General features: G+C 50.8%; 4 protein-coding genes and 1 pseudogene across 4 annotated transcripts; all 5 read left to right on the top strand.

Annotated features, from left to right (window-relative positions):
* The first annotated feature begins 397 nt into the window (after nt 1–397).
* Nucleotides 398–848, top strand: LOC134803226 (histone H3). The gene has a single exon (XM_063775916.1). The coding sequence runs from the start codon at nt 438–440 to the stop codon at nt 846–848; it is 411 nt and encodes a 136-aa protein (XP_063631986.1). The 5' UTR covers nt 398–437.
* Nucleotides 849–1755: 907 nt separating this feature from the next.
* On the top strand, nt 1756–22079 carry LOC134803229 (uncharacterized; annotated as a pseudogene).
* LOC134803225 (histone H1C-like) lies at nt 7810–8549 on the top strand. The gene has a single exon (XM_063775915.1). It carries the CDS (start codon nt 7810–7812, stop codon nt 8485–8487), a length of 678 nt encoding a protein of 225 aa, XP_063631985.1. The 3' UTR covers nt 8488–8549.
* LOC134803228 (histone H2A) lies at nt 14851–15251 on the top strand. The gene has a single exon (XM_063775920.1). The coding sequence runs from the start codon at nt 14877–14879 to the stop codon at nt 15249–15251; it is 375 nt and encodes a 124-aa protein (XP_063631990.1). The 5' UTR covers nt 14851–14876.
* LOC134803227 (histone H2B-like) lies at nt 15964–16502 on the top strand. The gene has a single exon (XM_063775919.1). It carries the CDS (start codon nt 16125–16127, stop codon nt 16500–16502), a length of 378 nt encoding a protein of 125 aa, XP_063631989.1. The 5' UTR covers nt 15964–16124.
* Nucleotides 22080–22299: the final 220 nt, after the last annotated feature.

Genomic DNA, 22299 nt, shown 5'->3' with positions numbered 1-22299 from the left:
AATTAAGAAAAATCACTTTTTAAACAGACCCGAGGTGTCCGCAACCTATAATACCAAAACTAAAGTTACCTCATTCGTTTAACGCCGTTCCAAAACTTAAAACTTCTATTAAAATAGATATATCAATTCATAAAGAATATACATGTGCAATTTTATTATAATCATTATAATATTATTCACTATAAATTTAGTTTAATCATAAACGAGTAAGTGAAAAGTTGGAAGTGTTATTACGAGAAAACGTCCCGCGACATGAGGGTCTGCGTTACGGTTAAGCCGGAGTATATATATAATAGGTGGCGCCCCCAATAGGAGTCTAACTCCGTCCCTTTCCGACGACGAGCACATATAAAAGACGCTCGCGGGGCAATTTTTCGTTTATTCCCTCTCGTGACTCGTTAACGTAACGTACACGCGTATCGTAGTAATTTTTCGAAATGGCCCGTACCAAGCAGACCGCTCGTAAATCCACCGGTGGTAAAGCGCCCCGTAAACAGCTCGCCACCAAGGCGGCCCGCAAGAGCGCGCCAGCCACCGGGGGCGTCAAGAAGCCCCATCGTTACAGGCCCGGCACCGTCGCCCTCCGTGAGATCCGTCGCTACCAGAAGAGCACCGAGCTTCTGATCCGCAAGCTGCCCTTCCAGCGTCTGGTGCGTGAGATCGCTCAGGACTTCAAGACCGACCTGCGCTTCCAGAGCTCTGCCGTTATGGCTCTCCAGGAGGCCAGCGAGGCTTACCTAGTAGGTCTCTTCGAGGACACCAACCTGTGCGCCATCCACGCCAAGCGTGTGACCATCATGCCCAAGGACATCCAGCTGGCTCGCAGGATCCGCGGTGAACGTGCCTAAACCGGCACGGAGCTACGTCACCGAATGCAGTCTGCGCGAACGCATATACGGCGGTTACATTATATCTATTATATATTTTGTACCACGCGTTTTGCGCCTGGACATGCGAACGTGACGCTTCCGTCATATATATCAAAAGGCCCTTTTCAGGGCCACACATGATTCGAAAATTAACAAATGTTTCTTTGAACTAACACTGATAAACGAAGATAAATCGATCGATCACTATTAGTATACTATACTGGTGATGTAGTATACCTCTCTCTATATATATATATTATGTACATATACATATACAATTAACCGCGAAACACGAGACAAATAATAATATTATTTATTTACGAACCTGTTTCCAGTATAAGAATTTGTAGTGTAGTAAAATGGAAAGAAGGAAGGAAGGAAGGAAGGAAGGAAGGAAAGTGAATTAAATTCGTGATATGATATTACGCGCTAAGTATGTGAAGACATAATAATATAGATTTACCAAGATAGAAAATTCAAATTTTATATATCGACAAAATTATTACCACTAACTGAATGCTTACAAAAATATTAGAGGAGAATGAAATAGAGAGAGTTACACTCTTCCGTGAGCCGGTCGCAGTTATTGTAATAGTAATATGAAGTAGATATTTATTTAAATCCCCAAAATGAATGTAAATAACCATATCATATGAAATTATTTATCAATATTATATTAAGTATGTATATTTCATGAATGAATGAATGAATGAATGAATGAATGAATGAAAAGTAAATCAAAAAATATTAATGCTCCGATATCTCTAACCCCGTCCCCCGTCGCCCCGCAATAGGGTAAAGCGTATAAATATCGCACCAGGTCGTGGCTCGCCTGTTATTCCACTCGTGTCGACGCGCGCCGCAAGTCGTGTGTCGTGTTCCGTGTATTCTAATCTGAGAAGTCTAATCTCAACTAAAAGTCGCAATGACCGGTCGCGGTAAGGGAGGTAAAGGTCTGGGGAAAGGAGGAGCCAAGCGTCACAGGAAGGTGCTCCGTGATAACATCCAGGGTATCACCAAGCCCGCCATCCGTCGTCTCGCCCGCAGAGGTGGCGTCAAGCGTATCTCCGGTCTGATCTACGAGGAGACCCGCGGTGTTCTCAAGGTGTTCCTCGAGAACGTGATCCGTGACGCGGTCACCTACACCGAGCACGCCAAGAGGAAGACCGTCACCGCCATGGACGTCGTCTACGCTCTGAAGCGTCAGGGCCGCACCCTCTACGGTTTCGGTGGTTAAGCGCTCTGCTTGCGCTGCCTGCCCGCCGCGCGCGACATCGTGTAATATGTACTAACGCATGTATTACCGTAGTACGCAAATACAAAAAGGCCCTTTTCAGGGCCGCAAATAATTCTATGATACCTACGCGATTACAATACAAAGTTTCAGTAGCGACACAGACGGACAAACAATCAATCGATCTATATCTCCAAAATATATATATATATATCTATCTATCTATCTATCTATCTATATCACTGTCAGTACATTTATATATAATGATATCTTACTTACCCCGCACCGCAAGTCCAATTTTCTAACTTGTAACAGCAAGCAGCCATCTCGTTCGCCGCTTCGGTGGTTTGACGCCAGCCCAGCTCTCTCTCTCTAAAACAACAATTATAATATGTACTTAATTTATATAGGTATGTACTTAGTTATTTTTGTTTGTTTTACAAGCAAAGGGCTTTAAAGTTGTTATTTAACCTCTTGTGTGCTAATAATAATATTGATACTAGAGCAAGCTAGATATATCTTTAAATCTTTAGATTCCGATCTCGCACATCATTGTGTACCTACGTCACAATTATTAATGTACACCAAGCAAATTTAACTTAACTTAATTATTAGTAAGTAGACCTTGCCGAATACAGCTTGTAGAATATAGGTATGTACCTACCTACCTATGTACTCGTATAAAATAGGCATAAGTACATATATAGATTAACCACCTCCCAGTACAGCATATTTCTTTCTCCCTCTCTTCAAGAATCATCCATCATCATCATCATCATCATCATTCATCATCATCATCATCTTCGCCTAGCATCTCGCATAGCATATCGACTAGCATCGCCCTAACCCAAACCTAAATAAGTAGGTATTAAAGTACATATTTTATATCATTATGTATGTATTAAGTACTCACGTTTTTCAAATCCATCCAATGTATTTCTCACACTTAACTCGCTCAATTCTTAGTTAGTTTTACTAATAATAACACCATATATACTTTTAAAACAATCACATGCAACCCGCACACACAGACACACCACCTTTTACATCACTCTCACCTGACACCTGTGAGGCTGTGACCTACTCTACTGATAACGACGAATTACCAGGATGAACTGCCCAATTAGGTAAAGGATTCGCAAATAGTGCATAAAACAGACAGGGACATCCACCATCACCTCACCCACTCCCCCATGAAAGGTAGGTAAATATAGAGAGACTGGACTAGAAAAAATATTAATATTAACTTAATTATATATATAAATAAATGGGTAACATACATGATAGTAACTCAGCAGTATGCCTAAGACTTCTCTCGTGTTCCTATGATGAATATAATTAAGTAAGTACATATAAATAAATATATCAACCTAAACAGATTCTTAAGTTCAACAACACACACTACTGTTTTATTTAATATTAGGCGTATTCAGATAATAATATCATACGTTAATGTATTATAAATACTTACGCCGGACCAAAACTAAATAAAATACCTGACCTAAACGAGATTCTACCTACCATGCCCGCACGCTCGCTCCGAGTCGAGTGTCGCGCTTTGTATGATCCTCGGTAGAAGAGAGTTGAGTTTAACCATGTGAGAATTATAATAATATTCATGATAATGGTGATATCGTAATTTATAATAGAACATAATTATATAAACGTAATATAAAATACCTATCCCGTTTTACATCGGTGTACCAACAGAGAGCAAACCGCTGAACGTAGTAGGCAATCCAAGTCGCGCGGTACGGCTGTTTTACGACAGTGAATACAACAAGTCAAAATAACATTATAACTATAATTTTCTACTATTGTTATTGTGTCACATATATCTATGGTATCTTCGCTTTTAACCGGAAGACACATAATAGTGTTAAATGTGATTTTAATTAAGAAAAATCACTTTTTAAACAGACCCGAGGTGTCCGCAACCTATAATACCAAAAGTAAAGTTACCTCATTCGTTTAACGCCGTTCCAAAACTTAAAACTTCTATTAAAATAGATATATCAATTCATAAAGAATATACATGTGCAATTTTATTATAATCATTATAATATAATTCACTATAAATTTAGTTTAATCATAAACGAGTAAGTGAAAAGTTGGAAGTGTTATTACGAGAAAACGTCCCGCGACATGAGGGTCTGCGTTACGGTTAAGCCGGAGTATATATATAATAGGTGGCGCCCCCAATAGGAGTGTTGAGTGACCAGCTATGCACTTGCGCCAACTGCGCGGGCCCCCATCCCGCGAACTACAGAAGATGCCCTGTTTTCCTGAGGGAATTCAGACTCTGGAAAGCTGGGGCAAAATCCCGCCCAACACCCAAGAAGCCGGGGCCTGAGACGAGGGCCAGCGTCCCCAAGCCCCAAGTGGAGGAGTCAGCGCCAGCGTCCCTAATGGCGGCGGCAAACGCTCCTACACAGCGGGGCGGCCGGGACCAACCACCAGCCACGGCCCCCAACAAGAAGAAGGCGAACAAAAAGAAGAAGAAGAAGAAGACGGCGGAAGCTCCTCCTCCTTCCAAAGAAGAGGCACCAGCCGGAACACCAGCCCCACCGGCTGATGGCCAAGACCTGGCGGCTATGATAGCCGCCTTGCTCCAAGCTGCTGCAGCCCAGGGACCACAAGCGGTCGCCAAGGCCCTCAGGATCGCATTACCCTCAGCTAGCATTCAACCGTAAACTGAGGGTAGTTTTCTGGAATGCGCAATCGCTGACCAGCAAGGAAGCCCTGCTCCGTCACTTCCTCAGAGAGCAGAATGTGGACATATTGCTGGTCAGCGAAACGTTCGCCAAGAGAGACCTCAAGATGGGGGGCTACGTAGTATACCAGCGGAACGAAACAAACCAGCAGGGATACCCGTTCCGCGGAGTCGCCGTGATGGTCCGCAGAACCATCATTCACCAGCCTGTCGACTTCGTGCCTTATGACTCCTTCACAGCGCTCGGAGTCGACATTAGGGTGGCCGATGGAGACCTCCGGCTCTACACCGTCTACAGACCCCCACAGCACCCGACCAGCCGCCTAAGAGCAGATCTCCGTGCACTGTTCCAGTCCTCAGGGCCGACCATCCTGGCAGGGGACTGGAACGCAAAGCACACTGCCTGGAACTCATCAAGAATAAACGCTGCCGGCAGAACGCTGTACAGCGTGATAATGGACGCAAACTACGATGTCACAGGACCAGGGGAGCCTACACGACACTCAGATGGCCAAGGAACCTGCGACATCATTGACTTCGCAGTCCACAACGACTGCAATGCCACGATGAACATGGAAGTACTGCCAGACCTTCCGTCGGACCACCGACCAGTACTCATGACTATAGAAGCGGCCCCATATTCCGTCCCGAGGAGGAAGTCGAGGCGGAAGACCAACTGGGGGGCCTTCACAGAAGCATTGCAGAACCCTCAAGTCGGACCAGTCTCCACCGCTGAGGAAGTTGAAGCCGCAGCCAAAGCCATCACCGACAACATACAGCTGGCGCTAGAATCCTCCTCGCACACCATCCCCGAGGGCGAGAGGTACAAGCCCCTCCCCGCGGAGATCCAGGCACTCATCCTGCGGAAACGCCAGCTGAGAAGGAGATGGCAACAAACTCGCTGCCCCACCCTGAAGACCGAGCTCAACAACCTAGTGGAGAAGGTGAAGATTGAGCTGCGGAACAATGCAGCAGCTGACTGGGAGACCCACATTGCCAGCATAGACGAAGACATGCCCTCCATTCACCGTCTATGCAGGCAACTGGGAACAACCAAAGAGGCAGTAAGGCCACTCGTGGACGAGAGGGGAGCGCTCCACTACAAGGCCGAAGAGAGGGCAGAACTGTTCGCGGACGTCCTGGAGCGAACGTTCCAACCGAACCCTGCTACAAATGCGGACCACGCGAGGGAGGTGGAGGAGCAACTGGCAGGGTACTTAGAGCAACCGCCGAATGCAGAGGAGGACCCGGTCTTCTTCTCACCCGGCCAAGTTAGACGCGCAACCAGAAGAACCAACCCGAAGAAGGCCCCGGGCGCCGATTCGATCCCGAACATGGCGCTTCGTCACCTGCCGCAGCACACCATCGTGGCGGTGACACGCTTGTTCAATGGGATCATGCGCTCGGGCCACTTTCCGAAGACCTGGAAACTTGGCCGGGTCATCATGCTGCCGAAACCGGGGAAGGACAGAGGAAGGCCGGAGAGTTACCGGCCGATCACTCTGCTCAGTACCCTGTCCAAAGTCTTCGAGAGGCTCCTGCTAGGAAGACTACAGCCACACATCGTGCCGAGGCCGGAGCAATTCGGATTTCGGTCAGAACACTCCACAACTCTGCAGCTGACAAGAGTCCTCTCCTTCATGGGCGAGAGGATGAATCAGAAGGAGCATATCGTCGCGGTGTTCCTGGATATGGAGAAGGCGTTTGACAGAGTCTGGCATGAGGGCCTGCTAGCTAAGCTGTCAACGTCTTCGGCCCCACGTCGAGTAGTACGCGTCATCAGCTCCTTCCTCACGGACAGAAGCTTCCAAGTGGCAGTTGAGGACGCCCTATCCTCAGCACGCCCGATCCTCGCGGGAGTTCCACAAGGAAGCTGCCTCTCACCATCTTGCTACGCCTGGTTCACTGATGACATCCCGGTGGTCGGCGACGTCAAGCTGGGCCTGTTCGCGGACGACGCGGCGTACTACGCGTCGTCCATTTCACCGACCCACGCCGCACGCAAGATCCAGCGCCAGCTTGACGCCCTACCAGAGTGGCTGACCAAATGGCGGCTCTCAGTGAACGTCGGCAAGACCCAAGCGCTCCTCACGGGAGCAGCACATCATCCACCGCCACTGAAGCTCCTAGGCGAGGAGATCCAGTGGCAGCACACAGCAAAGTACCTAGGGGTCACCATAGACAGGGGCCTCACTATGAAGCAGCACACCGAGGAGGTAGCGAGGCGAGCGAAGACTGCGCGCACCCTACTTCGTCCAGTGCTCCACAGCAGCCTCCCCATTCGCACGAAGCTGGGGATCTACAAGACTTACATCCGATCGAGGCTGACGTACGCGGCTCCTGCCTGGTATGCCAGGACGGCGGAGTCAAACAGGCGGAGACTCAGAGCGCAGGAGACGCTCAGCCTCAGAGCGATCGTTAGAGCCCCACGCGGAGTGCGAAACGCAACGCTCTATAGGGACATGAAGCACCCGAGCCTGGACGAATTCATCGGACAACTTGCGCGCAGGATGTTCGACCGTGCCGACTCATCGCAACACCCGCTGCTGCAGGGGATCGCCCCCCTCCACGCCCGCCCTCCAGAAGCCCACCGTGCACGAGCCCAACCGCGCGAGCTCGTGCCACCAACACCAGACCCCTAGGAACCACAATGCCGCGGATTGGCCAACATGACCACCATGCCATGATGGCCAACAGAAGAAGAAAGAAGAAGAAGGAAGAAAGAGAAAACCCGACAACCTAAACGTCGGCAAAACAGACCGGGCTGTCGCCACAGCCCGCGATAGAAACCGCCAAAAAGGGCCTCGCCCTGACATGGCCTCCCCACGCCCCCCAAGGGGGAGTGTGAGATGATCCTGTGCAATAGGAGTGTTTAGTACTCGCCAGCGCAGCGCTCCGCTTACACGCGTCCGCTGTTCTCTCTCTTTGCGCAGATCGTTCGTGCGATTTACTAATTTGTAACTACACATCCTATTTTACTTTTTTTTTTAAATATGGCCGATACCGCAGTTGCAGCCGACGCTCCCGCCCCGGCGACGCCCGCGAAGAAGCCTAAGGCGTCCGCCTCCGCAGGCGCTAAGAAGCCTAAGGCGAAGCCCACCCACCCTAAGACGTCCGAGATGGTTAACAGCGCCATCAAGGAGCTGAAGGAGAGGAGCGGTTCGTCCCTGCAGGCTATCAAGAAATACATCGCCGCCCAGTACAAGGTCGACGCCGAGAAACTGGCACCTTTCATCAGAAAATATTTGAAGAGCGCAGTCGAATCCGGCGCACTCATACAGACCAAAGGCAAGGGCGCGTCCGGTTCGTTCAAACTGGAGTCGAAGACATCATCCGCCGGCAAGAAGCCCGCCGCGGCCAAGAAATCTAGCGCTAAATCATCAGCCGCCGCTAAGAAGCCCGCCGCAGCAAAGCCCGCTAAGGCTAAGAAGGCCGCCGCATCCCCGGCCAAGCCTAAGGCCGCCACGAAGGACAAGAAGGCCGCCGCCGCCAAAAAGAAGCCCGCAGCGAAGAAACCTTCCACCCCCGCCAAGGGCAAGAGCGCCGCCGCGCCTAAGGCCAAGAAGACCGCGAAGCCGCCGACCAAGAAGCCTAAAGCTCCCAAGCCGAAGAAGGCTGCGGCCGCTCCCAAAGCGAAGCCCGCCGCTAAGAAGGCTGCCTCGAAGAAGTAAGAAGACTGCGCCATATTGTCGTCGTCGTCCTTACATCGGTCGCGGTAGTAGTCGTGATGGTAGAGGAGATGTCGATTGTCGTTGCTATAAATATTATACGACGACGACGTGTCGCCTCTTCTCGACTCACGTCATTCGCCTGTGCGCGTTATACGCACATCAAAAAGCCCTTTTCAGGGCTAACAAATGTATTCAAAGGTTCATATCGCCTCTGTTTCATTGCAATGAGCACATACAAGAGTCGATCGATCGATTGATTGATTGATCAACAAAAATCTAAGTTATAAACATACAACAATAGGTGTTCGGATCGGCATCGGAAAAAGTCGAATCTCAAGGCACAAAAGTCATCAATATGATGATGATGATCTCACTGATAGACGGATATATTAGATTAGGTTTTCATGAATCATGAATTTACACATAATATGATATGATGATGAAGTCTTACATTTCAAACAATATTTAGTTATCTATACACATACATACATACATACATATGTATATGCCTATAGATATAGAACTTACTTATAGAATATTTTGTTAATTTAATTTATTTATTGTTTTTATTTTATCTCTATCTCTCTCTAATTCGCGCTCTTGCACTCGGGGCGTTGATTGGTCGATCGGTCTCGTGTTATGTCGGCTCGTTATATCCCCACTATCAGCGCGCTCCGTGAGACTATATAGCTTAGGGCGCGCATGGCGAAAAAAGAAAAAAAGAAAAAAGAGGATATTAGACGGGAGTCGCAACTGTGACGTTGACGGGACCGCACGCGCTTGAGCTAGCTCTCGAGACTTACGCACCCTAACCAACTCACTAGTTGACGTGTGTTAACGCCAGTGTTTGTGCAGGCTAAGTATTGTTGTTAGTGTGCCCCAGTGTCGAAAAGACCACTTTCGCAGTGATCGTTTGCTGGCGGATACCTAACGGTGACAACCCAAGCCCAAGCGTTAGCAGTGGCCGTTTGTTTGGCGGATACCTTACGGTGACAACCCAAGCCGCAAACGGGGCGAAAGCCCGGACACATCCGGCGCTAGCCATACCAGCTTGTACTCACATCTGTCGTTTTCCAGGTCAACCGACGCCGACGCCGCACACGCCATCGCCATGGTCATCAACAGGACGCCTACCAAGACGACGGAGGCCGTTCAGGAGGAGGTCACAGCGGCAGCACCGGCTCCGGTACATGTGGTGGAGCTCCCGGACGTCGACCTGCTCCTGCTCGCCGGATTCGCGGGCGAACCAGACAACGATGGTCCAAAGCGTCTGCCCGCGTTTGGAAGTTTCACGGGGTCAACAATGTCAAGCCGCGGCTCGGAAGAGTTCCTTGACGTTGTAAGCTCCGTGGAGGATTCTAACGAGGGCTCAGACGCTGAGGACCAGCGAAACTCTGGGTCGCCCGTGGCCGGAGAGCCGGAGCGGTCAGCCGACTACGGGGACCAAGCACGTGGTGATTTATCACGTGGCGATTTATCGCCGCTTGATTTATCACCACGTGTTAGGCATTCACCACGTGCCGAGAGCCCGCTGCCACCCCAGCCGGCCGACAAGTCTCGACCTGTCACGCCGCAGCCGGCTGACAAGCCCCAACTTGTCACGCCGGCCAACTCACCGCAACGCCGCCGCCAGTCGCCTTGCCGGCCGCAGGCCGGCCTCGAGATAACCGAGGGCGCCTGGATGGCGATTTTCGAGAAACTCGACAGAGTAGCTCGGGGGTCGCTAGACAGTTGCGTCCTCGGGCCTCTCGAGGCGGCCCTACTCTCAACCCTGTTGGCGCACTCTGGGGCGCGCCAACAGAAGAGACGGCGGGAAGAGGACAGCCCGCCGGCACAGGAGGAGAAGCGGGAATGTAACCGCATCACTCCTATGTCGCGCGGTCTTAATCAACCCGTCGTCTGCCCACAGGACTCGCAGCAGCAGCAGCCGATGGACACAGCCGTGCCATCCACTCCCGCCGCCGGCGGCTCGCACCAGGCCCCGCCACGCAAGGTGTTGCTACCTGCACCAGTAGCAAGCACCGACACGTACGCGGCCACAGCAAAAGCCCCACCTAAAGCTTCTTCACTGCCCACAGATACCGCAGCCAGCAAGAAGAAGAAGCAGCAGCCGCAGCCGCCGGCCAAAAGGGCCAAACCGCCCCAGATTCTGGTCGAGGTCCTCCCAGACTCGGCCCGCCACCTGACGGCCATCAACGAGCGTCTCGGTTTTGAGGCCAAAACCGAGAACGTCGAACCGACCGGGATACGGTTCTACCCCAGGACCGCAGAGGAATACCGTGTGGTATTCGCCTACCTCGACAAGGAGCAGGCACTCGACCCCCGGATCCAGTTCGTCAAGCACCCGGAGAAGTCGACCCTGCCGATGAAGGCCGCTATCCGCGGCCTGCCGTCATCTATGTCGGTGCAGGACGTGAAGGACGCCTGTGCCAGAGAGGGGTATTCAGTATCACACGCCCGACTTATCTCCACAGGTAGAGGACGAGGAGGCACCATCTTCTTCGTCCAACTCAACGGGACGGAGCGAGAAAACCCAGGTTTTCTCGACCTCACCAGCATTGCGGACATCAACACCAAGGTTCGTGTCGAACCTTGGCGAGGTAAACCCGGGCCACCGCAATGTTATCGGTGCCAGGGATTTAGGCATTCCTCACAGGGATGTCACCGACCGGTGCGCTGCGTCAAGTGCGCGCTGCCGCACCTGTCGCACCAGTGCACGCGACCCAGGGACGAGCCAGCAACGTGCGCAAACTGCCTGATGGACCACCCAGGCAACCACAAGCAGTGTGCAATTTACTTGCAGGAGCTGCGCAACTGGAGGGGGGGCACCCGCTCCTACACACGCCGACCGCCGACCCGCCGCCCGCAGCGAGGCCCCGACACTAGGGCCTCGGACACACCAAACCTGGTGGAGGATTACTCAACAGGTTCCCTCATGGCACCCGCCAACCAGCCGAGGCAGCGGACAACAGGACACCGAGGACGGACGCAGCCACAACACAAACCGCAGAGGATGTCGCAAGCGGAGCCCCGAGCGACGCCGCCTGCAGCACCCCCAGCGCTCGACACCGTAGCGCTGCACAGGGACATAGTTGCCGCAGTGCAAACTGCGGTAACTGTGTCTCTGAGACCAACGCTAGACGAGTTTGTACTAGCGATTAAGTCTCTGTCTAAGCCTGACCAAAATCAGGCTTAGCTCGCCCTCTCAGCAATAACGCAAGTTATTCGCCAGCTGCACTATCTCTTACGGCCTAAAAGAGAAAGAGCTAAGAATTGTGTATTGGAACGCGCAGTCATTAACTGGTAAAATTAATGATCTCCGTACTTTTCTCCACAGCCAGGACATCGACATCATGCTGATCTGCGAGACATGGCTAAAAGCGTCACTGACGCTCAAAGCCAGCGGATACATCGTGTACCGCCTCGACCAGGCGAACCCCGAAAACGGACGCCCATACCGAGGCCTCGCAATCATCGTCAAGATGACAATCATCCACCAACCGGTGGATATCGAGCAGCAGCCGACATCGCTATCCGCACTGGGGATAGATATCAAACTACAAAGGCATAACCTGCGTTTGTTTGCTATCTACAGGCCCTGCGGAAACTGCCGGCCGGCAGAGATGCGCGACGACCTCAGGCGGCTGCTGCTGGACTCCCCCGTGCCGACCATCCTGGCCGGGGACTTCAACGCCGAGCACCCCGCTTGGAACTCGTCCGCGCACTCCCAGCCGGGAAACACCATCTACCAGATCGTGGAGGACCTCGATCTGGTAGTGGACGGGCCATACGAGCCCACACACTACCACGACGCCGACCCGCTCTGTCGCGGCACCACAATCGACTTTGCGATTTCTCGCGGAGTCGACTCAGTCATGAGACACCAGGTATTTTACGACCTCACCTCCGACCACAGGCCGGTGCTCCTGACCATCGCAGACGAGGCGACAACGAGAGTCAACAGGGGACCAGGACGCCGCTACGACTGGACGGCTTTCACAGAAGCCATGGTAAAATCTCCCCGTACAGGTCCCATATCGACCGCAGAAGAGGTCGATGCAGCAGCAGCCACAATCACCGGGGACATCAAGGCGGCCCTCGACGACGCCACCCACATCATCCCGCCTTCGGACCGGCGCAAGCCGCTCCCAAGGCCGCTTCAAGCGCTTTTGGAGAAAAAGCGCTGGTACAGGAAACAGTGGCAAAGGACTAGAGCTCAGTCGGTCAAGACTGAGCTCAATAGTCTCGAGCGACTGTTAAGGGTAAAACTCAGCGAGCACAGAGCTGCAAGCTGGGAATCGCACATCGAGAGTCTAACTGATCACGTTCCTTCCATCCACAGGTTATGCCGACAACTCAGCGCGACACCCGAGCCGATACGGCCCCTAGTGGACGACACCGACGGGGAACTGAAGTACGCGGCCAAGGACAGAGCGGAAATACTCGCTCGCAGCCTTGAGCAGCAATTCAGGCCATTCCCTGACACTGACCCGCAACACACAGCGGACATCGTGCGGCACGTTCGAGACTACCTCAGCGTGCCCGTAGAGACCCACGATGATCCACTCTATTTTTCTCCCTCACAGGTCCAGGCGACAATCAGACGTCACTGCAAGCCGAAGAAGGCGCCGGGCCCCGACGAGATCCCAAACATGGCGCTCCGCCAACTGCCGCTAAACACCTTAGCGGCAGTGGCGCGCCTGTTCAACGGGATCTTGCGGTCGGGGCACTTCCCCACCATCTGGAAGTCCGGACGGGTCATAGTCCTTCCCAAGCCCGGGAAGGACAGAAGAAAGCCGGAAAACTACCGGCCCATCACGTTGCTATGCAACCTATCAAAGGTGTTCGAGAGGTTGCTGCTCCGGCACCTCCCGCCACACCTGACACCCAGGCCGGAGCAATTTGGTTTCAGGTCTCAACACTCCACCACGTTGCAGCTCACCCGCGTGCTACACCACATGGGCATGGCGCTCAACAAAAAGGAGTACACAGTCGCTGTCCTCCTAGACATGGAGAAAGCGTTCGATCGAGTTTGGCACGAAGGTCTAATATATAAACTTTCTCTGTCCACAGCCCCCCGCCGCATCGTGAGAGTCATCGCTTCATTCCTGACAGACCGACGCTTCCACGTTCAAGTGGAAGGCGCACTGTCACAGGAACGCCCGATACAGGCAGGCGTCCCTCAGGGGAGCTGCCTATCGCCCGCATGCTACGTGCGCTACACCGACGACATTCCAGTCGTAGGACAAGCGCAACTAGCCTTATTCGCAGATGACGCCGCTTACTTTGCTTCCTCATTCCAGATGCCGCACGCAGTCTCCAAGATCCAGCCGACGCTTGACGCCCTCCCTGACTGGCTCTCCAAATGGAGACTATCAGTCAACGTGGGCAAGACGCAAGCGCTTATCACAGGGGCAGCCAGGGTCCTGCCCCCACCTCCCTCTCTTCTAGGACAGCCGCTGTCATGGTCACCCACAGTGAAATACCTGGGGGTGACCATAGACAGGAGGCTCAACATGAAGAAGCACGCCTCGGAGACGGTCATACGAGCGAAAACCGCTCGTATGAACCTCCGCCCGGTCTTCCGCAGTAAGCTCCCTGTACGGACCAAACTCGGTCTGTACAAAGCTTACGTCCGATCGCGACTAACTTACGCTTCACCAGCCTGGTATTCTTTCTGTTGCAGGACCACCAGGACCAACTTGAGGCGTCAGGAGACCCTCTCGCTACGGACCATCGTCGGGGCAACGCAGTACGTCAGCAACGCAGCCATCGCCGAGCACCTGAAGTGGAGCAGCAACCTGGAAGACTTCATCATCGAGCGCCTCGCGCGGGGCATGTTCGACCGCGCGGACAACACCGACCACGATCACCTGCGCGGGATTGCGCCCCACTACACGCGCCCGCCGGACCAACACGGGGCTCGGCATCTCCCCCGAGCCCTCCTACACACCACACAAGAAGACGACGAAGAAGAAGACACGCACACACCACACCGGATGTCGCCTACATAGGCACGATGCACACGCCAGCCTAAGCTGCCGGTCGCCTTCTCTGCGTCCCCGATGCCTGGCCCCGCTCAAACGGTATCACCAGGCTAGGGGTCGCGGGGTTGGATAAACGGCCGGTGGCGAGAAAGCTGGCCCCCACGGATACACAGCCGTCCCCAAAATGACGAGCGACCGACCGCCCCACAAGGTGGGGCGCGACCCGAGACAGCCTCCGCAGCCGGAAGGCGGAAGAGGCCACTCGCACCCCTTCAAAAGGGTGCCGAAGGATTTCACAGCAGCAGGCGAAAAAAAATATTCTTGTCCCGACTCACTCACGTGCAATACGTGCTCTCGTTGGTTCGTTCGTTGTGTGTAAACTAAACTTTAATCTCTTTAAACATGTCTGGACGCGGTAAAGGTGGCAAGGTTAAGGGAAAGGCAAAGTCCCGTTCTAACCGTGCCGGACTCCAGTTCCCCGTCGGCCGTATCCACAGGCTTCTACGCAAGGGCAACTACGCCGAGCGCGTCGGTGCCGGTGCCCCGGTGTACCTGGCCGCCGTCATGGAATACCTGGCCGCTGAAGTTCTCGAGTTGGCAGGCAACGCCGCTCGCGACAACAAGAAGACCAGAATCATCCCTAGGCATCTCCAGCTGGCGATCCGCAACGACGAAGAGTTGAACAAGCTCCTCTCCGGTGTGACCATCGCCCAGGGTGGTGTGCTGCCTAACATTCAGGCCGTGCTCCTGCCCAAGAAGACCGAGAAGAAGGCTTAAGTGTCCACACTTCTCTTCTGGCTACATCCATCTCTAGCGGTAGCACCCGGCGATTGGTGTGGATGTGTACATTTGTCTCGTGCGTACACCTTGTAACGCACGCGGCCTCTGTTATATTCCCGCCCGCCCGAGTGACCGTTACAAAAGGCCCTTTTCAGGGCCACAATATGATTCTGTGTAAACTTTATAAGTTTCATGGCATAACGCATACGTATATGATGTCATTCATTTTTTCGATAGATCTATAAATTATGAATGAATTATAATGAGATTAGATAGATACTTATATTCGATATTCGTAGAGAAATATTTGGCGGAATGTATACACACTCATCCCCTTTTTATTATTTATTACGTTTATTGTCTCTATGTGTCCTCCGACTCTCTAGACTTTCAATTATGCTGTGATGGATGGCTCAGCAGACAGATATTACACCTACTTGCTCAGCTACAGCAATGTGTCACTTGTAACAACAACAACAACAACAACAACAACAACAACAACAACAACAACAATAGTTATCAAATAAGCTACGATTTCAAATATATTTTGGTTGGTTAGTTAACTCATTATTATTATTATTTATCATACATCGCACATCAGGCGGGTGATATTTATTTATTAATAATATGACTAATTAAAGTTGTAAGTAAAGTAATATCAACACGCGCTCGCACTCCCCACCATGCCGATCGACGACGATACTAATGATACACGAACGCTATTGGTCGAGATACCGCGAGCGCGACGCTCGATCTTTAATCCCCTATTTCCCGTTCGCTGCGCTAACAAAAATAGCGATCCTAAAAAAATTTTTACATTTCCAGTTCGACTCTCGTACTGTAAGCATCTAACTAACTAAGTATATCACAATGCCACCCAAGACTAGCGGTAAGGCCGCCAAGAAATCCGGCAAGGCCCAGAAGAACATCTCCAAGTCGGACTCTAAGAAAAAGAAGAAGCATAAGCGCAAGGAGAGCTACGCCATCTACATCTACAAGGTGCTCAAGCAGGTCCACCCCGACACCGGTATCTCCAGCAAGGCTATGTCGATCATGAACTCGTTCGTGAACGATATCTTCGAGCGCATCGCCGCCGAGGCCTCCCGCCTCGCTCACTACAACAAGAGGTCCACCATCACCAGAAGGGAGGTGCAGACCTCCGTGAGGCTCTTGCTGCCCGGTGAGCTCGCCAAGCACGCCGTCAGTGAAGGCACCAAGGCCGTCACCAAGTACACCAGCTCCAAGTAAGCGTACGTCGTTCCTCGTACGTATGCGGTCTGTCTTCTCAATACACTTTTAGTGTAATGGGTTTAGGTAGTTCGTATTGCGACGACACACGACACGCTTTGAGAGTGTGGTTTGTACATCAACCAAAAAGGCCCTTTTCAGGGCCACAAATACGTTCAGAAAATAATATAGGAAGTTTCTAACCGTGCATACGGTGTCAATCGGTCGATAAAAATCAATTAAATATAATTTGTTTACACATTACCAATCAACACGTATGTAATAATAATATAGGTTAGGTTCAAGTTACAATTAAATATATTACTCATGTATCCTCCAAAAGCAAGTGCAAGCACCTGATGATACTCCTCGGTACGGCGGTGTTTCACATTCCGAGCGTTTTTTTTTTTTTTTTTTTTTTTCGACTTAAAATACGCGAGTGAACCGTTCTTAATATATATTTAATATGTCCGTGTCTCTCACGGAAGTTTTGTTATATTAAAATTGCTAATCAAGTTACAATTACTAAATAAGTTAGGTTAGGTTAGGTTTCGCGAAGTTAGGTTACGTTTGAGTTATGTAATTAAAAAAAAAAAATATTATAATAAGTTAGGTTCGATCGAGTTAGGTCAGGTTAAGTTAGGTTCGATCGAGTTAGGTCAGGTTAAGTTAGGTTCGATCGAGTTAGGTCAGATTAAGTTAGATTCCGCGGAGTTAGGTTAGGTTAGCTAACCTAACTCTGTCAAATATTGTTATTTTGAACCAGACCTAACTTAACTCTGCCGAATTTAATAAGCTAACTCCTAGGTTAGGTTAGGTTGAGTTAGCTAACTTAAATCGGTCACATATTTGTTAAAAATAAATATATATATAAAATGTAAGTAAGTATATAATAAAAAGTATTAATATTTCAACAATGTTATTGTAATCAGAAATCGTGTTTGTGAGAAAGGAAGAGGGGCATGGCATGGGGGACGGACGTGTATGTGAATTTTATAGACCTATCTCGCTCACACGGACACTAACTCCGTCCCTTTCCGACGACGAGCACATATAAAAGACGCTCGCGGGGCAATTTTTCGTTTATCACCACATGCTAAATGACAAAATTCCCTTCGACCTCATCTCACCACTTGAACCCACCCACTTCCCCAACATAGTCGCCCATAGACCGGATATCCTGGACATCACTTTGCTAAAAAACATCTCCCTCTCCCTCCACTCCATAACAGTACACCATGAGCTGGACTCGGACCACAGACCTGTCATCCTGAAACTAGGCCCAGACCCCAGCAACCCCCTAAGCACCAGAATCAAAACTGACTGGAGGAAGGTGGACTTAGGGCTTCAGAAGCCCCTCACCCACATTCCCACATCCCCCTCAATGACCAAGGCTCAAACAGAAGACGCTATAAATCTATACAGCAGTCACCTCTCCTCTGTCATCAGAGATGCCTCAGCAGAGGTGCCGGACGACGACTCTCGTCGCCGGCCCCTCCCTGACAGCTTGAGGAGACTGCTGGATAGAAAAAACACTGCCCTACGAGCCTACTCCCGATTTCCCTCGCCCGAGAACCGGCGGCTCCTGAGGGGCCTTCAAAGGCAAGTCAAGGAGGGCATCGCCGCTTTTCGGGCGAGTGAGTTCGACGAGCTCCTCGGAAATGTTTCGCCCAGCCACCAGGCCTACTGGAGGCTGGCGAAATATTTTAAGGCAGATTTAGTCACCACCATCCCCCCGCTCAATAGACCTGACCATCCCACACCCGCATTTGAGGACGAGGAGAAAGCTGAGTGCCTGGCCAAAAGTTTAGAAAATCAATGCTCCCCAAACACAAAACTAGTAGATCACAGCCACATCTCTCACGTCGAAACCAAAATAACAAACCTCCTGTCCTCCCCCCCAAAAGACCCCCCCATCCGCCCAGTCACCCTTGAGGATCTCACATGTCACATCAGACAACTGAGACCCAGGAAAGCACCAGGCCCCGATGGCATCCCAAACAGACTTATTAAAATGCTTCCTGTGTCTCACATCGATGTGATATGTGACATCTTCAATTCTGCTCTCACTAATAGCCACTTCCCGGGGCCATGGAAAACAGCAACGGTCATAGGTATCCCCAAACCGGGGAAACCTAGGACCGAACCATCCTCCTACAGACCAATCAGCCTGCTGAGCACCCTGGGGAAGCTCTTCGAGAAAGTCGTCCTGGCTCGAATCCAGACCTGGTGTCATGAGGAGGATATCCTCATACAGGAGCAGTTTGGGTTCCGATCCAGACACTCCTGCGTACACCAGGTCCACAGGATTGTCGAGCACATCCTGGACGGCTTTTCTCGGTTGGGGGGCCTAAAGACCGGGGCGATATTTCTAGACGTGGCGAAGGCCTTCGACAGGGTCTGGCATTCTGGTCTGGTGTATAAACTACACCAACTAGGCATGCCAGACCGTCTCCTACATCTCGTGGGAGACTTTCTGTCGAACCGCCAATTCCGCTACCGCATAGAAAAATCGCTATCCACCCCGCACCCCATCCGAGCAGGGGTTCCCCAGGGATCAGCACTATCCCCAATCCTCTACTCCCTCTTCACTAACGACATCCCCAACACACCCCCAGTACAGCTAGCTTTATTTGCCGACGACACAGCCATTTTCTATACTCACACCACCCTCTCCGCGATCTACAAGAAACTCCAGATCGCCATCGCTTCCCTCGGGGAGTGGTGTAAGCTCTGGAGGATCGAGGTAAATCCGGAGAAGAGTGCAGCCATTCTTTTCCACCCAACCGCCACTACACCCGACATGCCAAATTTCACATTACACGACACACCCATCCCATACGACACCAAGGTAAAATACCTCGGGGTCACGCTAGACCAAAGACTCACATTCAGACCACACATAAATAATGTAAAAGCCAAGGCCCAGTTTGTCACTGGCAGACTGGGTCCCATGATCAGTAAAAACAGTAAATTATCCATTAAAAACAAACTTCACCTTTACAAAACTGTTATAAGACCTATTTTCTCATATGCCTGCCCCACTTTCACATTCCTAGGGGAATTAAGACTCCAGCCACTACAAACGATGCAGAATAAACTCCTAAGACGATTCTTAAAAGCGCCCTGGTACTCACGCAACACTGATAACCATTTCCAATCTCAGATCCCCACAGTATACGAATTTCTTCGAAAAGCCTCCCGCCACTATTTTGACAACGCCCCTCACCACCCAAACCCCCTTGTCCAACAAGCCATCAACTACCAAACCTACCCAAAACCAGACCCACCTAAAGATATACGACCCGCTCCCCCCCCCCCGGCGCCCCCTACAAAACGACAGCGAGACTGAGGACGCCCTCGCACCTACCCCTACCCTCGCACCAACTGACGGACCATCAAGAATGACAAGACGGAAACCAAAGGGCAGCGCGGTTCGCCGCCCAAAGGACGTACTAAATGACACGACAGACTACATAACGCAAACGATCGACATTTGGACCAGACAGAGACAGGACATGACAAATGACACAACGTTAGACGTCCACACTCGACCTCGTCACCGCCGACGAGGTCGACCACCGCGAATCACAGATACACTCCACCACGACACGTCGCTACTCGGTGCATCCGCACCGAGTAGCTGACAATACACTACACTCCACATTTGCTAAAAAGACAGATAGGTAATTATTGATACACACTACCTCACAACGCCCACGCGCTGCTGAGTGCCGCGATCCTAAAACCATAGTTTATCATCGGTTCGGGAGGCCCAAAAATAGGAGCCCTCCCAATCGTAGCCAGGACCTCCAGCTAAATTCGCAAGAATGCTGTAGCGAACAGTTCAAAAAAAAAAAAATTTTTCGTTTATTCCCTCTCGTGACTCGTTAACGTAACGTACACGCGTATCGTAGTAATTTTTCGAAATGGCCCGTACCAAGCAGACCGCTCGTAAATCCACCGGTGGTAAAGCGCCCCGTAAACAGCTCGCCACCAAGGCGGCCCGCAAGAGCGCGCCAGCCACCGGGGGCGTCAAGAAGCCCCATCGTTACAGGCCCGGCACCGTCGCCCTCCGTGAGATCCGTCGCTACCAGAAGAGCACCGAGCTTCTGATCCGCAAGCTGCCCTTCCAGCGTCTGGTGCGTGAGATCGCTCAGGACTTCAAGACCGACCTGCGCTTCCAGAGCTCTGCCGTTATGGCTCTCCAGGAGGCCAGCGAGGCTTACCTAGTAGGTCTCTTCGAGGACACCAACCTGTGCGCCATCCACGCCAAGCGTGTGACCATCATGCCCAAGGACATCCAGCTGGCTCGCAGGATCCGCGGTGAACGTGCCTAAACCGGCACGGAGCTACGTCACCGAATGCAGTCTGCGCGAACGCATATACGGCGGTTACATTATATCTATTATATATTTTGTACCACGCGTTTTGCGCCTGGACATGCGAACGTGACGCTTCCGTCATATATATCAAAAGGCCCTTTTCAGGGCCACACATGATTCGAAAATTAACAAATGTTTCTTTGAACTAACACTGATAAACGAAGATAAATCGATCGATCACTATTAGTATACTATACTGGTGATGTAGTATACCTCTCTCTATATATATATATTATGTACATATACATATACAATTAACCGCGAAACACGAGACAAATAATAATATTATTTATTTACGAACCTGTTTCCAGTATAAGAATTTGTAGTGTAGTAAAATGGAAAGAAGGAAGGAAGGAAGGAAGGAAGGAAGGAAAGTGAATTAAATTCGTGATATGATATTACGCGCTAAGTATGTGAAGACATAATAATATAGATTTACCAAGATAGAAAATTCAAATTTTATATATCGACAAAATTATTACCACTAACTGAATGCTTACAAAAATATTAGAGGAGAATGAAATAGAGAGAGTTACACTCTTCCGTGAGCCGGTCGCAGTTATTGTAATAGTAATATGAAGTAGATATTTATTTAAATCCCCAAAATGAATGTAAATAACCATATCATATGAAATTATTTATCAATATTATATTAAGTATGTATATTTCATGAATGAATGAATGAATGAATGAATGAATGAATGAAAAGTAAATCAAAAAATATTAATGCTCCGATATCTCTAACCCCGTCCCCCGTCGCCCCGCAATAGGGTAAAGCGTATAAATATCGCACCAGGTCGTGGCTCGCCTGTTATTCCACTCGTGTCGACGCGCGCCGCAAGTCGTGTGTCGTGTTCCGTGTATTCTAATCTGAGAAGTCTAATCTCAACTAAAAGTCGCAATGACCGGTCGCGGTAAGGGAGGTAAAGGTCTGGGGAAAGGAGGAGCCAAGCGTCACAGGAAGGTGCTCCGTGATAACATCCAGGGTATCACCAAGCCCGCCATCCGTCGTCTCGCCCGCAGAGGTGGCGTCAAGCGTATCTCCGGTCTGATCTACGAGGAGACCCGCGGTGTTCTCAAGGTGTTCCTCGAGAACGTGATCCGTGACGCGGTCACCTACACCGAGCACGCCAAGAGGAAGACCGTCACCGCCATGGACGTCGTCTACGCTCTGAAGCGTCAGGGCCGCACCCTCTACGGTTTCGGTGGTTAAGCGCTCTGCTTGCGCTGCCTGCCCGCCGCGCGCGACATCGTGTAATATGTACTAACGCATGTATTACCGTAGTACGCAAATACAAAAAGGCCCTTTTCAGGGCCGCAAATAATTCTATGATACCTACGCGATTACAATACAAAGTTTCAGTAGCGACACAGACGGACAAACAATCAATCGATCTATATCTCCAAAATATATATATATATATCTATCTATC

This window comes from Cydia splendana, chromosome 26 (genome assembly GCF_910591565.1).
Source record: "Cydia splendana chromosome 26, ilCydSple1.2, whole genome shotgun sequence".
Classification (NCBI taxonomy): domain Eukaryota; kingdom Metazoa; phylum Arthropoda; class Insecta; order Lepidoptera; family Tortricidae; genus Cydia; species Cydia splendana.
Note: the sequence above shows the minus strand (reverse complement) of the source record. Positions and strands in the feature narration are given on the sequence as shown.

Excerpts from the sequence above, each read along its gene's own strand:
- LOC134803226 (XM_063775916.1), top strand. The coding sequence starts at position 438 with ATGGCCCGTACCAAGCAGACCGCTCGTAAATCCACCGGTGGTAAAGCG.
- LOC134803225 (XM_063775915.1), top strand. The coding sequence starts at position 7,810 with ATGGCCGATACCGCAGTTGCAGCCGACGCTCCCGCCCCGGCGACGCCC.
- LOC134803228 (XM_063775920.1), top strand. The coding sequence starts at position 14,877 with ATGTCTGGACGCGGTAAAGGTGGCAAGGTTAAGGGAAAGGCAAAGTCC.
- LOC134803227 (XM_063775919.1), top strand. The coding sequence starts at position 16,125 with ATGCCACCCAAGACTAGCGGTAAGGCCGCCAAGAAATCCGGCAAGGCC.